This window comes from Parus major, chromosome 5, assembly GCF_001522545.3.
Source record: "Parus major isolate Abel chromosome 5, Parus_major1.1, whole genome shotgun sequence".
Taxonomy (NCBI): domain Eukaryota; kingdom Metazoa; phylum Chordata; class Aves; order Passeriformes; family Paridae; genus Parus; species Parus major.
The window spans coordinates 34,693,722-34,710,227 of NC_031774.1; the positions used below are offsets into that span (position 1 = coordinate 34,693,722).

At 38.2% G+C, this 16,506-nt stretch overlaps 1 protein-coding gene across 2 annotated transcripts in view; it reads right to left on the minus strand.

Moving 5' to 3' along the window:
• The window catches only part of PRKD1 (protein kinase D1), a 116,928-nt gene extending 100,487 nt beyond the window's left edge, over positions 1-16,441 (minus strand). For both annotated transcript variants that reach the window (XM_015631592.3, XM_015631591.3), the window contains exon 1: positions 16,060-16,441. In XM_015631592.3, coding sequence (XP_015487078.1) covers positions 16,060-16,248 — 189 coding nt within the window. In that variant the 5' untranslated portion in view covers positions 16,249-16,441. The remainder of the gene's footprint in view (positions 1-16,059) is intronic.
• Positions 16,442-16,506: the final 65 nt, after the last annotated feature.

A 16,506-nucleotide genomic window follows, 5' to 3' on the forward strand; every position in this document is an offset into this window, starting at 1 on the left:
TTCTACAGCTCTGAAAGAATTGTTGGGCTTTCACAAAAAGAATTCTAGAAGGAGAAGAAGAAAAACTTCAGGTTCCCCAGGAAACAGATTCCTTTTGTAGATACACAATCTCAAGTGCCCTCAAGTGCTGGCTGACATTCAGGGAGCTATGCAAGAAGCATGCATGTGCAAACAGTGGATGGAAAAACAAACACAAAACAACCTAACACTGGAAGTGTGTGGCAAATTAAAAAGTTCACAGGCAACTATTTCTTAAGGCTTTGAAATCAGATCTAAATGACCACTTCCATTCAGGCTCGAGTATTTATTTTATTGCTGCTTAATTTACTTGAAGGAATGCAGGTGACTATCCTCTTCCTGACAGAAACAGAAAATCTGTGGCAGCCACAGAGAGCATTAAGAACATTACTATGTTTATATTCAGTAAAAGTCTTGCTTTAAATGTAGTTATATTCTTAAGATGTAAAGTCAAATCACAGTAAAGTTTTACAGCTTTGAACTCTAACCAAGGTAAAAGTGCAGCGCTTTCCAAGTCAATTTAAATCACATTTGTTCTCCTTGGAAAAACATAGTCAAGATTAAAACACAAGATGCATTCTGGACTAAAGTTGTGCACAGCATTTCCTTGTATGTTTTTTAGCATAATATTTCCAGGTTTAATTCTACATTGTACATTGCATGAAATGTAATACTTATGCTTGACTGTGGGAATAAATTACATCCTCTTAACAAAAAGCTGGAAATAAAAACATAACTGTTACTCTTCAGTTATGCTCCTCAGATTGAATTGTAAAGATCTTTTTAACTAAACTAATTTGGTGAACCAAATCTTTAATTTTGTTGCAGAATTCTTCTCCTACAATCCCTTCTCCATAAAGACAATCCAAAATGCTACATATCTAACCTAGACCTGTATTTTTGTAGTTTCTGTGGTTCAAAAAAAATTGCCCTTGCTCTCAGTTATAAATATTCCCAAAACATAAACACATTTCCAGCTATTTTTTTCTCATCTTGCTCCCTACTTTTCAAATTAAGTTACCTATTCTAATTGCATTGGTCATTGCTTACTCAACTGATTTCTCACGTCATGACAACACAGCTTCTGCTTCCCGATTATCCCAAGCAGGTCACACATTTCATGAGACAAAGACCAAACAAATTAGGTTTAGATGATGAGCAAGAGCACACCCATTCAGCTGCATGCTCTTTTTCATAAGCATTCATGCATACTAACATCATAAAAACAAAATGCTCAAACTGAAGATAACTTCAGAGTATCTAGTTTTTGCTCAGATTTACGACTATAAGCACAAATAATGTGACCAATGGTTTTAAATTTATATTCTACTGCTACGTCAAAGTGCCCAATATATTTGAAACATGAACCAATTTTTCCTATTAAAGCATGGCAATTTTCTGCATGTTTTTAGACGTGCTGATTGGTTTAGATCAGAAGATTCTGGAAAATCACTCCAGCTTGCTGCTTTCAACCAGGATTTTCCAACCTTTGTTAAGAAACCACCTCACAAATACAAAAAAACTTTAATCACTTTACAAGTGAAATATAGTATGCCTTACCATATGCAACATATCTGCACCTGTTACCTTATTGCAAAGTCTAATTGATCTTGGAGACATCCTAAATATTTTAGCAGAAGTCAAGGCTGCACCTTTCTGATTCTTGTCCAATAGGAACAAGGAGACCACTTAGGATACTGAGAGACAGATTTCATAGTTTTGGGCTGTAGATGTCAAGCTGCCTGAATAAGCATTGTTCAACAACCATCCCATTTATTTAATAGCTCCTACAGAGAATGTTACTGATTGATAAGAAGTTGTCACTGAAAAGTCTTCATGTAGCCCTCAGGTTCATTAAACTGATTTTCACTTTCTTGGTTTTTGGGAGGAGGGATCACATGACAATTTTCATATGTATGGATGGATTTCTGTTGATACATCCTAATTACATTAAATCTATTTTTAAAAGGCCTCTAGAGAGATTGCACAAAATATCATTTAAAACGCATGCAAAATTAGCACATTTTCACATTTTGTCAGTATGGAAAAAATTCTGCCAGATTTTACTGAAAAAACTATAAGGTAGAGGCATTCTTCAGGGAAAATACAACTGATTTCCACATAATCCAGACAAGATAATCTACTGTTTCAGATAACCCATAACTGCACTCGAATCCATATATAAAACCAAGCAATGGAAAAACACGTGGAAAAATATAAAATTCATCATCTTTTCTTAACCCTTTCAGGCTCTTTTCTTGGTCAGTTACAGTGAAATAGACTTCTTTTATTATTATTTTTATTAAGAAAAAGGGTCAGCATAGCCATCACGACACTTGAAAAAAATTGCATCGTGTATTCCTTATATATTCCGAATATATTCTGTAGGAAAAATAACACAAGATAAACTAGTCATTTATATCCTACCTGTAGCAAGCTGGTACTTGCTGGTAATTTTCAAAACTTTAAGTAGGACCAAGAGAAGTAGAAACTGAGAACATTTTGCTTTGAAAACCATGATGCTACACAGCTTTATAATTACTTCAAAATTCAGTATTTGAATTTGAAGACATTTTTGAAGACTGTAGCAGGACTACATCCAATATGCCTTCAGATTTATGAGTCACATTTGATTCACTTGTAGTAATATATTTTAAAAATGGGTTGAAAAATAAAACTGAGGAGCTGTAGGAACTTTTAACAAAATACAGCAGTGTACACACTTCTAAATCTTAAGATTTTTTATGTACTTTTAATTTATGTGTTTGACTATTTTTCCTCTCTTTAGATAAAGTGATAACATGCAGATCACTCTTTCATTCCCCCAGAAACAGTCTGATTAATTTTTAAAGCACCATTTTGTCATTAGTTAGGGATTTGGCAGAAGAAAAGACAGCTGAGACACATCAATGGAGTTTCAGAAAGCAGAGGGTGGAAGACAGTGTTTGTGCAACATAAGCAAGTCTGCACACAAGGAAACAGCAATGTGAAAATAAATACAGGTAAAGTGGTGGAAGGTATTTTTTATTTTCCCCTGTTAGAAGAAAACAAGTATCAACTAAGACAAATAACCACTTCCAAATCATGCCCCTGCTTCTAGAGCTTCTAGCTGAAATTGGTTTTTGTAGCAATAGTAGCTCGCTTACCTGGCTGTTCCATGAACTGGCACATAACTGAAGACACAGAGCAGATATATACATATTACAGGAAGAACAGAAGAACAAGTCTGCTTCACTTTTGTTTCCTGAACAAAAATTCAACTAAAAGAATAAAAAAACTTCTTCCCCTCACCAAGACAATTTACTTCAATGTATATATTCAAAGGCTTTTCAGTTTCTTTTTGTATTTAACAAACATTATCAGTTGATCATTACCTAGAAGCAGGTACAACAGTTGCCAATACACTGTTCACTTACAGTAAAACACCTAATCAGGGAAATCTTCAATGGCCATTTATCCACCTTTCTCCACAAAATTGCTACCCAAAGCCTTCTTGGGCTGAGTGTACCAAACTTCATTTGCACTTGGCAGCCCTGTAAATGACTTAAACACTACTCAGAAATCCTTGATATCATACAGAACCCAAGTAATCCAAACTTTGCAAGCAGAGCATAGAGATGAAATACACTGCGGAGTAGATGGGGAAAAGGGGGAAGTCTCAGAGTAAGACAGTAAAAAACTGAGAATATTGCCTAGATCACTAACTTAGATCTTTAATAGAACTTTTATATCATTTATTAACTTCTCTTTCTATACCTCTAATCAGTCTAAATTGATTTCAGAATTAAACTTTCAAACACTGCAGGTATCACAGGAAAGCTTAGCTAAACCTGCAAGAAGTTATATTTCATCTTTACTACCCATCACTGTACTACCCATAGAGCCAATCCTGTAAGCTGAGTAAACATGCAGTGCTGGGTACAACAGCAGCACAGTTATGTGATCAAAGGCCTTTATAATAAACAACTAATTTAGGAAAGCATATCAACATTCTACCAGTATATAAGAATTTACATGTAACTAGAGACTACTAACAAGCTTCTTTAGTGCTATCTGCTGAAGCAAATTAGAAGGCAAAATTAAATCTAAGGATGCCCAATGATTTGCATCCATTTAACCCAGTAATAATGAAGCTTGATTTACAATGTATTTGTCTCACAACAGTTTGTGAATTTTGACAGAAATTTTTCTATGCTTCAGCCTGTGGAAATGTTTGGATCCCATATGAATTCTCTCCAAACTAAAAGCCTGAAGTTCAAGGCAGCCTACCTTCATCAAGGTTACTTGGCCCTTTGTTCTACCCTGAACTCTGTTCTTGGGTTTTGTGAAAAAAACAGAAGTTTTCTTTGCTTTTACTAGTTTTTCATCAAATGTAACTGAACTTTATAAATATGAAAAAAGAACCTTGGCATGAGGAGGCAGGGACAAAAGAATAAAAAGGAACTTTATTCTCAGAAAAAAACAAGATCTAATGTTTTCAATAGTGTCCACTCAATTCACCTGTCATTTGTTGCCATTCCCCCATTGATATCCAGAGAAAGAATAAAAATACAGATTATTCTAATTTAAAGCTTCATGTATTTTCAAATTGTCACAGAGCTGGCTGATCATCATTTCATAAGAATCTGAATGCAAATTTTGGAATAAAAAAATGGCATAATTCTTGGATTAAGAGGAAATAGTTATTAATATTTATAAATGTAGTTATCATAAGGCACGGTTTCAATATATTTTTTAAACTTTTTTTAAACTGACACAATTTTTTCCCCCTTTTTTAACAACAAATCATTTACATCTGGGTAAACCAAGGTATTTAACAAAATTATATGACTGCAGTATGAAATAGTGCTAACATTCTTCAATTTAAATATACAATTGCACATATGTGCTAACTGTGAATGCACAGTTTAAGAACATATTAAAATATGTTGAAAAATCAGCAGCCAAAGTTTAGTTTGGTCTGTGTGTCCTTAGTTTACTCAACTGTCTACCAGTCCATGATATTAACTTTAGATGCCCAAATTACATCATGCCATCAGTCAATAAGAGCCTGTTAAGAAGCACAGGAAAAAAAGGAGTTAAAACAAGAAGCAGTACAACATCAATCTTAGCTCGGCTGTTACCTTGGTCTTCCCTCTAAGCCCTAACAGCAAGGTGAGCTCTAAATAATGCATCTTTTGCCCTGCAAAACATCTCTAACATGTACATGTCCTCCCTGCAAAGAAAGAAAAATAAACATGTACTCATCAGCTCACTTCTCAAGCAGTGCATCATCTTCCTTCCTTGAAAAGTCACACATTGTTCCATTTGAAACAAATTTTGCAGGACATGGGTGTGTTACTTAATTGTATCAATCCTTCCTTAAATCTGCACAGACCAACCATCACCACTCCATAACAATAGGTAACTCAGCAGGACATTCCTCTGACTATTTTTTATGTCTAATCTGTTGGTGTGGTTTTTATTAACAATTTTTATTAACAATTTTCCCTAAGGGATTACTGTGCTTTTGCCAACCACCCAAGATGGATTTCTCATAGGAGTTTTTTTCAGATACTGCCAATAAACTGCTGGGTTTATATGCTGAGATATTATTCAATGCAGTTCAAGATGTGGTGTAATCACCAGCTGTCCAGTACACCTTGACTGCAAAGTACTGAAGGGAGGGACTTCTCCCCTGTACATAAAAAATACAGCAATATATACTGAGGCTATTATATACTGCAGGCCCACTAATATCTGTTAGGCATTAATGTAACAAATGGACAAATATAAACAAAGATTAACTACATACTCTGAAAAACATAGAAACACCAGAACCTCTGAAAGTTATCTAGTCTAACTAACTTCTCTCTTATAGCTGAACTATCACCAGCACAAGGTTTTGTTTACCCAAGTGCAAAAACAAAGGAGGTCTCCACTCTCTCTCTGGGTACCTGTTGCAATACTGCACTACTCTCCTATCAAAGAGCTTTTTACCTAATGTCCAATCTGAATCTCTTTCAAACCATAACTCTCAGCCTCTGTCACCAGCTGGAAGAGTTTAGCTCCATCAGCTTTGTAAACTCTTCTTAAGATTTACATCAAGAACCAATTTAGCACCAGAATACAGTTCAAAACCTCTCCAGTTTTGTGAGAGTTCCTAAATAAAAGTAGTCAAATGAAAGAAGAAAGAGGAGGTTTACATTGGATGATTGTTTAAGAACTGAAAGTCAGGACACTGGCATTTCTTAGTAAGGTTTGAAAAACATGTCAATCCCTGGGTCAAGTCCACATGGCACGATACATGATCATAAACATAAAGATATACTAGAGATATTTCTAGATGTAGAGGACAAGTATTTTTATTTCCTGAACTATTTGATTTTACTATATTTTCTGCCTGGCAATATGTTATAGTTACCTGGACTCTTGCTGCTATGATGATTTGCCTTGTGACAAAATGGTCTGCAGACATTCTATTACATAAGAAGAGTAACATACAGAGAACAAGGTCTAATTTTCCTCCAGAAATCAGGAAATCACATAGTCTAAAATCAAGAGATCTTTTCCCCTAACTTATTTCCCTCCATCCCTACACAAGCCACACAGACTTTGACCAGATTGTTTCAATTTTCACTCAACTTTTTTTTTCTTTTTTAAAGTGTAGGACAGCCAACTCTTTAGGAAAAAATGCAGTGAAAACTGTGTGGGTTTGGAATTGAACAGACTCCTACTCATATTCTACATATTTTGCTGCATTCCTTCTATTTAGAGGTAAGTATAACAAAAATAACAGAAAAAATACATGAGTTGAACCTTTCAGATATCTGCAGTACATGTGTTTTTATTATTCTGGTATTCCATTTTCACATTTTCCTAGATGTATTTGACTTTGGGTGGCAACATGTAACCCTCAGAGAGGTAAGACCAGCACTTACAACATTAGACAGAGTGGTCAACACACCTAGATCCTACCACATAAACAGACAGCAAACCTATAACCCAGCCCTTAAAAGCTGATGCAGAAGGGGCTGAATTTCGGAGCAAAATGGGAAAATTATTATAGCTAAACTGAAAACATCAAGTCATACTGTCATCAGCAGGGTTTCCTTCATGGCATAGACCCTCACACCATGGATTAATAACACTATTGAAGATGTTTAACTCATTGTGGCCCAAGGTTCTATGGGCCTTTCAGAAATGTTTCTGAGTACACTCCCTAGCCTAGCACCCATAAATTACATAAGGGCATACAGTGCTGCCAAGAGGGAGAGCAGAGTATGCTTGACTAGAGCCCACATACATAAATAATTTCTAATTTTATGTAAAGGGATTTCTCAGGAGGAAAGATCAGGCAATAGGTAAGCTGACATTTTTAAGGACATGCATCTTTCAGGCAAATTGCCTCATAGCCAGAATGTTTCTCCCAAACCCCACTGTGTCTTGCCTGTGCTTTTTCATCTGACAAGATGTTGACAAAAAATATTTCTAACACTTGGAAAAAATAATTTCTCAAGGTTGACTTTTTAAAAAATAATTTGAAGAAGAAATAGAACATGCTTTCAGACTACACAGGACATGTTCAGAGACAGCTTTTTTAAAATGCACAACTTAAGAGGTTTAGAGCTGGCAACTGTGGTCATGGTTTGCAGCTTCTCTTAGTAGATCTCTGTATACACCTTGTGCCTAAAGTCACGTTGGGAAGACCTTTTTATGCCCACCAGTAACAAAAGTCTAATAATGCCTCTTCTCTTAGGAAGCAGCCAAGAACCAGATTAGATGATGTACATTCATGTTTCTTAATTTAAGAAAAATAATAAAATTTGATAAATTTTTATCAAAATAATTACCTATGTTCTACCCTGAATGTCATAATACTGTTTCTGATGTGGTTCTGACTACAGAAGACAACAGGCCATGTAAGCAATACAATGGCAACACCAACACAGACATTGTATAGTTGGAGAAAGCTTACCTCTTGACTAAGTTTTCATCAGCTGAAGAAGAAAACACATACAAGGAACGAGAAAAAGGAAGCCACAAATAGGTGGAGGAAGAGAAAGTAGACTAAAGAGATATACACTGGAATTCATGCCTAACTTTATGTCTATGCATAAATCACGGCAATATATCTATCCACAGTATTATCTCAACATAGTGTGGTACACTACACTACCCTTCCGTGTTATTTCAGCAGATAAAACTAAAAGAGCATTTAGAAAGCAAAAATCTGCTTCATGAAGTAGATGACTTGAAGTGCACATGTCAATATTTTATACTTTAAAAGATCAAAAGCTGATATGCACAATTTATTTTAATCATAAACATAGTTTTTGAATGAAAACAAGTCTGCCATCATTTTAAACCATTTCCCAGATAGAAAGATTTAAAAAGAAAGAAAAGTCTCAAAAAGCAAGAGCTCCTTTAGCAGTACCAAAAGTGTACAAAGAAGAAAAAATTTGAAAATCTGTGAAAATATGTTTTGCTCTGCAAAATCCTGGACATTCATATCAAAACCACAAGCCAGGAAAATGTAAACAAAAGGGATGTCAGAGTAGAGCAGGTTCTTTTGTAGCGAGACACGATAACAATATTTAGGTAGACTTTCTAGCAGAATCCCCACAATCAATCCTGCAAAAGTGACACCCAAGTCTGATACAGAAAAATGAAACAATTTTTTTCTCATCTCAGTGCCTGGCAAAATCATGGAGCAGCTCCTCTTGGACACTATGTTAAGGAACACGGAAAATAATAAGGTTATTGGTGATAGTTAACAAGCATTTGCTAAAGGCAAATCATACCTGAGAAATCTGGTGGCCTTCTGCCATGGAGTTACAGCAGCAGAGGATGAGGGAAGAGCAGAGGACATTATATACATGGACTTTGCAAAGCAGTTTGACGCTGTCCTACGTGACATCCTCCTCTGTATGGTGGAGAGATGTGGATTTAATGGATGGACCTCTCAGTAGACAAAATTTGGCTGGATGGTAGCACTCAGAGTTGCAGTGACTAGCTCAATATCCAGCAGAAAGCAGTGAGGGGTGGATGTTCCTCAGGGCTGGTATTGAGATGGGCATTTTGAACATTGTCGGTGACATGGACAATGGGACTGAGAGCACCCTCAGCAGGCTTGCTGCTGACACCAAGCTATGTGGTGCAGCTGACAACCTGCAGGGAAGGGATGCCATCCAGAGGGTCCCTGACAGGCTTGAGATGGGGGCTTCTGCAAACCTCAGGAAGTCTGGCCAATAAGGCCAAGTGCAAGGCCCTGCACCTGGGTCAATGCAATCCCAGCACAACTACAGCCTGGATGGAGAAGGGAGCAAGACTAGCCCTGAGGAGAAAGGATGTTTGTGGACCAAAAAGCCCAAAATGAGCTGACAATGTACACTTGAAGCCCAGAGACCATCTCTGAGCAATAGAACTGTAATTTTGTAATTGTGTAAATTTTTTACATTTAAAAATTACATTTAATTTTTTACATTTAAAATTATATTTGTAATTTTGTACAAAATTTCTGTAATTTTGTGATTATTAAGGTGCCTTCCAAGCACTAATCATTCTATGATTTTACCAGAACACACCATAAGGAAGCCTTTATAAATGACAATTTGACAGTATGCAAAAGGTATGTAGTAGCACCAGAAGGAAGGGAAGTTCTCCTCCAAGCAGTGAGACATACAAGTCAACTGCCAGCACTGACTAAAGACATACTATATATACAGCCACACTGTTCTACAGCGAAGATTAATCAAGTATTTTAAAGGGCAGTTCACCTACACTTCAGATAAACACTTGAAGGAGATATTTTAATTATATACTTGATTGCAACTATGTGAGTGCAACCATATTACATAACATCAACAGAAACAGGTCTGATGCCAACCAGTCAAGAAGACAGAAATGACCTACACAACTGTAATTTTAAAAAATCTACAAACAACACGTGTTTATCACAGATTGAGATACACAGAGTACACTGAGACCGAGACTTGTCTCTATAGTAATTTTTAATTCTACATTTTTGTATCTTAAAAATAATTGCCAGCATAATCACTAAAAAAAAAAAACAAACACATTTGGCAGAAGTTTTTAACTGAAATAGTTTCATATACAAAATACAGTAAAAATAAGAAACCAAAAGTGACAATATGCAGACTTTACTACTTGTGTTTGTTTCCTTGCAAGTAACCACAGTATAAACATACACATACAGGCAGATTTCTCCAAACACAGAGCAGAGAAAAGGAAATCTAGATAAGAGGAACAAATTAGTTTCAGATGTTTGTGAGAGATTTCCAGAAGTCAGAGGAAAACACCTATGGTCCAAGTCTGCACAAATCCCTACAGGGATTTGACACATAGCAGGGTGTTTCACACAATCTGCAGCAGAGATCACCTACATACAAGCACAAACCCACCACACTCTCAGCTTTCTGTGCATTCTCAGGTCATCATGTGGTTTACACTCAGTAAGTCTTCTATGGGATAGACAGTCAGACCTTGGCTATTTCAAATTCACTGATCACATGCCATACTATTTCCACATGGCACCTCTGTCTGGGAAATGTTGCAACTTCATTCATTAAATTCCATCCTTTCTCTGGCAACAGAGGTGAATCTCATCAGCAGTGAGAAAAGTATTTCATATGCCTATTCATCTTCTAATTTCCTTAAATGATTATGGAAATTATGTATTTCCCAGGGAAATCATCAGTGGAAAAAACACAAGATCAACACATTCCTTTTATAATTCATTTAAACATCAAGATGTGAAGTGCTTTGGTTACAAGCCTGTCCTTTATCTAGAGCTCCATCTAATTTTTTATTCTATGACAATACATTCAATAGTCTTCAATCATTAGCTAGGAAATTCTCAAATGCTCTACACAGGTTTCTGGTATTAGACCCATTTTCTTTATCTGTATGCATGGATTTCATAACAGAGTAAACATTTCTTAAAAACTCTAATTTCTTTAAACGAATTCAGACTGACTCCCTTTCACTGAATTTATATTTTACTAGTGTCTTCTCAGATATGGTCCAAAAGTAACTTTAATTAAGCCACAAAATAATGTTACACACAACAACTTACAGTTTCCAGGGTGGAGAACAATAAATGTGAAGTCAATAAAAGATTAAACGTCAAAAGTCTCCCTTGAGTTTGGAAAATTTTTATGTGGATGATAACAAGGCACCCTGCATTTCTAAAATTCAATTTAACAACTAGGTACTTCCACAACACAGACAGAGGAAAGCATTTGGTGCTGAGAAAAACTCACTTCAGGTATAAAAAAAAAATTAACACTTTGTTACCAGTGCACACCAGTAAAAGACACCATGAGAATTTAACTATCACAAATAAACATCACATTTGTAAAAACTTTTCTGGAACATATAAAGACTGTGACTACAGACAACAGCGTTGTGAATACATGAAATGTTTACTTTTGTATGTTTGAATGAAGATATGTGACTCTTGGTCAGCATGGTAAAAACCTGACAGTTTTTCCCTTTATCCTGAAGCTAAAAATCTCTATAGTACCTCATGTACACCGAGTCCCTGTCTGACTCTAAAGGAATTGATTTCATTGCCACCAGACTCTTAATTATTTTAGGAGAATGTGTAGGTTTGGCGGGGGGGCGAACAAACAAAAAAACCCACCCAAACAAAAAACACCCACAAGCCAACAAAACACCCTGTCATTCATATAAATAAACCCCACATGTTTTCCATGACTGCTTAAAAACATTGTAGAAAAAGATAAATATATTTTCACATCACCCTTTGGAAAAGGTTTTCTCCTTTCTTTGCTCAAACCACAAGAGATTCAAGCCTGAGAAAACAAAACTGAGTTCATTTAAGAATAAGTTAGATTTTCCTTATAATGACAAGAGTTACAATGACTTATAATTAGAAGCAAAAGTGGATGCATACCTGTTCCTGAATGTGTTTGGTTCAATTATCAGGAATATTCTTAAAATGGCTCTTGATTAGATTTGTAGCAATTCTCCTAATTTCACATCAGATAACCTCACATAAAGGTGAATCTGGGCAATTTTCCAGTTGCAGTATGCTACTTGATCCAAGTACTTTTCTTTCTGTCCTTTCCCTTTCCCAAAATGGCCTTTCCTTTCATTACTTTCTTTCCCTACTTTCAGAAAATTTCAGAATTATTCAAACCACTGAATCATCTACAATACTACTTTTATAAATCGGTCTGAACTACACAGCCTATGCAGCTCAAATCTTATTTCCTCTGTTTCTGATCAATTTTTTCCCTGTATTTATGATTTTGTATTCAGCACAACTTCTAAGTCTTCAAGTGCTGAAGGCCTGGCCAGTATATGATCTTAAAGGCTGACCTAAGAGCTATTTTATGAAATCTGCATTCTCAAATCAAAGAACACTGCCTTATGTATTTACTTGAAAACTCAAAGTTTCTGCAACATCACTACAGTATCCCAACTCATCATATGTGAGCTATAGCAATGACAAAGAATTTCAATAAACACAAAATACAAATAATAATATCCCCTTTGAAGTAAACTTCCATGACTTTGTGTTAAAAATTTGTATAAAGATTACTTTCTTTGTCTTTTTAGCATAAAAATTCTTTGGTAACATGGTCATTCCATATAATTAAAGTGCGCTCTGGATTACACTTTTATCCTGGAAAAGTGGTTTTATTGTTGCAGCTAACTCAAAAAGGGCAATAATTCGCACTATTTATCTTCAGAAAACAAAGATCATATTTTACAATATTCTCCCTCTGTTCTGGTGGGGGAGTCAGCCTAGAAGTCAAACACTGGCACATATTTTAAAGTTGATCCTCATTTCTTGTCAACTATGTCATCATTTAAATGCTAAAGATCCATTTTAACTGAAGAAAAAATAACCCCACATTGACAACTCTCATTTTTCATGTCACTGTAAGCTAGGCAAACAAAACACACAAACTCAAAGGAATCAGATTTTGTTGTCTTCAGAACAGTTCTTAACAGATTTAAACATGCTTGAATTTATTGTAAGGATGTCTCTTGTGTAAAATAGAGAAAAAGCCACACTGCGCTCATTCCATTTTTCACATCAAGTACATTAGATCATCAATATAATTACACTCTCTACCAAAATTAAAAACCTAAACAGCATCAGAAGTGCAAAAGTTAAAGTACTCTAATGTAAGTAAACGCAAATACATGTTTATAAGGAAATATAAACTTCTCAATTACACATAGCATTAAGTTTTATACATGTGAACCCACATGTATATTGTTTATATACAAAACCACCATATAAAGATATAGAAATAGGGAGGGTCTGTACACATATACACACATAAATATATCTATATACATACACACACTGCATTACCATCCTACTCAGACCTACATATGCTCCACTCTGTACACTTTGAGAAGATTATTTCAACTTAACATAAATTTTGAGCAGAAGTAAATTGTGTGTGTGTAAACCTGCGCAGAGTAAGGCTCATAATCATCTCAAATCAGGTATGCCCACACTACCATGGAAGAGGTTTCCTATAAAAAGATCATCTGACTCTTGATACTGAAGAAAAGTCAGCACAATCCTAAAATAAAGCAATATTTAACAGCACACCAGAGACACAGTGTTGATTTTAGCAGTCTAAATAACAACCATTGAGAAAAACAAAACCACAGTTTTTCATCCTCACATACTGCTTCAACAATCCAGACCAAACAAAGTGTGGAAGGAAATTGTCACCTGGTTGATCACTATTTTACACACCCAGAGAAACTTCAAAAATAGCATGAGATTTCAGTATAAAATTCTGCACAATATAGTCTCCTGCTTGACTGTGATAAGCAAATACATCTTTGTTATAAAATCAAGAGTAGACACCATTGCAAATCATTTCAGGAAAAGATAAAATCATGAACCCACAACACACAAATAGTTACCTCGTAACAGTTTTAGATAGCACGTAATTTTTTTTTTTTACGTCTCTGCCAGTATGCCAAGTAACTTTGAATATGCAAACAATCCCATCAGGTTTAGTGAAACAATGCATGCTAGTAAAATCATGTATATAGACACAATTGCAGCCTTAAGCTAAAAATGGAGGCTCTAAGGACTAAACAACATACAAATTGCTCTGCAGGGTGGAGGACGTAGAGGCCACCATTTAACAAGAAAATAAAAACAAACAAACCAAAGCCTATATTTCTTCCAGTTTTCCCTTTCTTTGAGCCACTTCCCTCTTGACAGCCTTGGGAAAGCAGATATCTCAGCTCTGAGAAACTGCGTCTAGAAGAAAGTTCCTCATTCAAGTGTGCCCTGCAGAGAAGCAGCTACATGATGCTCTCTTTTATGCAATTAAGAAACTGCCACAAACCAATGTTCAAAATTTTTATGTCAGTACTCACTCAAGTAAGTTTGACTCTTTGAGCACAGGCCAGCACATTTAGTTTTCTTTACACAATGGTACATTGTTAGGAAATGAGGTTTAAAATCAAGCTTACAGTAAGCCCATTAATTAATAAACTACTCAAGAACAGTAAATAGAAGCAATAAATACAACAATCTTAGCTTTTCCATTATTGCTAGCACAATAACTTCTGAATGGCGAAACATGAAAAGTATTTAAGGTGTTTCAGACACATATGTGACCAAGTGACAAATGCTGGCCTAGCTTTAAAAAAAAATATGGTAAGATGAAGGGACACAGTTTTGTCCAAAATTTAATTAAAAAAAAGCAGGTAGCCATTTCTTAAACTATGAAGAATGCAAAACTTAGAAATAAGGATGCATGTTTTATACTTTTCTGAAAACACTTCATTAGTTGCTCTTGAACAAAAAAGAAGTTCCACTGTTCAGTGAAGTTCAGGCTGATGATCTATGAAGAGATGCAAGGCAAAGCTATTTTTTTTTTAATAAATAAATAATCCCTGCCTGAAATTACTTTACCTCAGTAAAAACAAGGGGGAAGAGGAAGACAATTATTTTCCATTATAGTCATCCCGAATATTTAGGCTTGCTTTTTTTCTCCTTTGCAATCACTATGATACTTTTACCTGGGCCTTTCACACAACAAACACGGATAAAGTAGAACTTTATTCTACAACACGATTGTTAAAACAGAGAAATCAGACAAGGCAAAGGCAGCGGTGGCTCAGGCAGAAGCCCGGTGGATTTCAGCGCATAGCGCGAATTTTAGGGAAGCGCAGGTGTGCTGCACCTGGCGATGGTGCCCCTCCGGAGGGCTTGCGGTGAGTGCCAGCCCCGCGGTGGGCGAGTGCCACCCCCGCGGGCAGAGCGGCTCCGCGCCCGCCGGCCCGGTGGCCACCGCCGCCCGCAGGCAGGGCTGGCTCAGTCCCCTCCGTGCCGCGGCCACCTGCCAGCTGCCGGGGCCGGTCCCCAGCGCCACCGCGCAGCCTGTCCCCGGCGCAGCGCCCGCCCGCACGGCCCCGCACCGTCCGGCGGCTCTGCCGGGCTGCCCGGCACAAGGAAAGGCGTGCGAAGCGCTGCGCGCCGCTTTGAATCCTGGGCTCTCGGGGCTGGTTTTTCCTTGTTACTGTTTGCTTTGCCTTTTTTTTTTTTTTTTTTTTTTTTTTTTTTTTTTAAAGTGGAAACTTTCCTTTCCCGGCAGAGGCCGGGATAGCGTGAACTGCCCCGGGGCGCCGCGCTGCCATCACAGCTGACAGCTTTCTGCCCCCCGCGCCCCCCCTTCCGCAGCACTAAAAATCAGCGGCTAGATCCGGCCGGAGTTTGTTTTTAATAACGGCTTTAAGCTCGCACAGCCACCTACATCTCCTGCCAGCGAAACAAAAGTCCCGCTGGCGTGCGAGCATCCCGCACAGAACCTCCTCCGCACCGGGGTGGTGGGGGGCGCGGCAGGGACACAAATGGGGCGCCGGGGGGAAGGAAGTGGGGCCGGCGGCAGTGAAGTTGGGATGGGTTTCGTTTATCCCCGGAGCAGAGCCGCCGGGAAAGGAAAGTTCACAGCCAACAACAGCGCCCGAGGGCAGCGGGTCCGGGACGGCGGGAGGGGGCTCGCTTTGGGGCCTTCTTCTTACCTTCTGGTCTACGATGGAGCAAGCCATTTCCCGGACGTGGGCGAGGCTGAAGTCCCCCGAGGAGTCCTGCAGCAGCAGCACCGGCTCCCGGCTCAGCCCGATCTGGAGGTGGAAGGCGACGCCGCCGCCGGCAGCAGCCCCCGGCGGCGGCAGCGGGCTGGGCGGCCGGATCAGCGGAGGGGCGCTCATCGGAAACTTCCCGCCGGAGCCGCCGCCGGAGCCGAGGAGTCAGGGACGGAGGGGCAGAGTCGGGCGCCGCCGCGAAAAGTTTGCGGCCGCCCCGGAGGCGCCGGGCGAGTTTCCCCGCGAAGTTTCAGGAAAGTCCCGCCGAGCTCCTCCCGGGTGAAAATGGCGGGGGGGGTGGGGGAGAGGACCAGGGAGGATGCAGACAGGAAAAGGCGGCGAGAAAGACGCGCGGGGGGAGCCCAGCCCAGCGCCGCCGAGGTG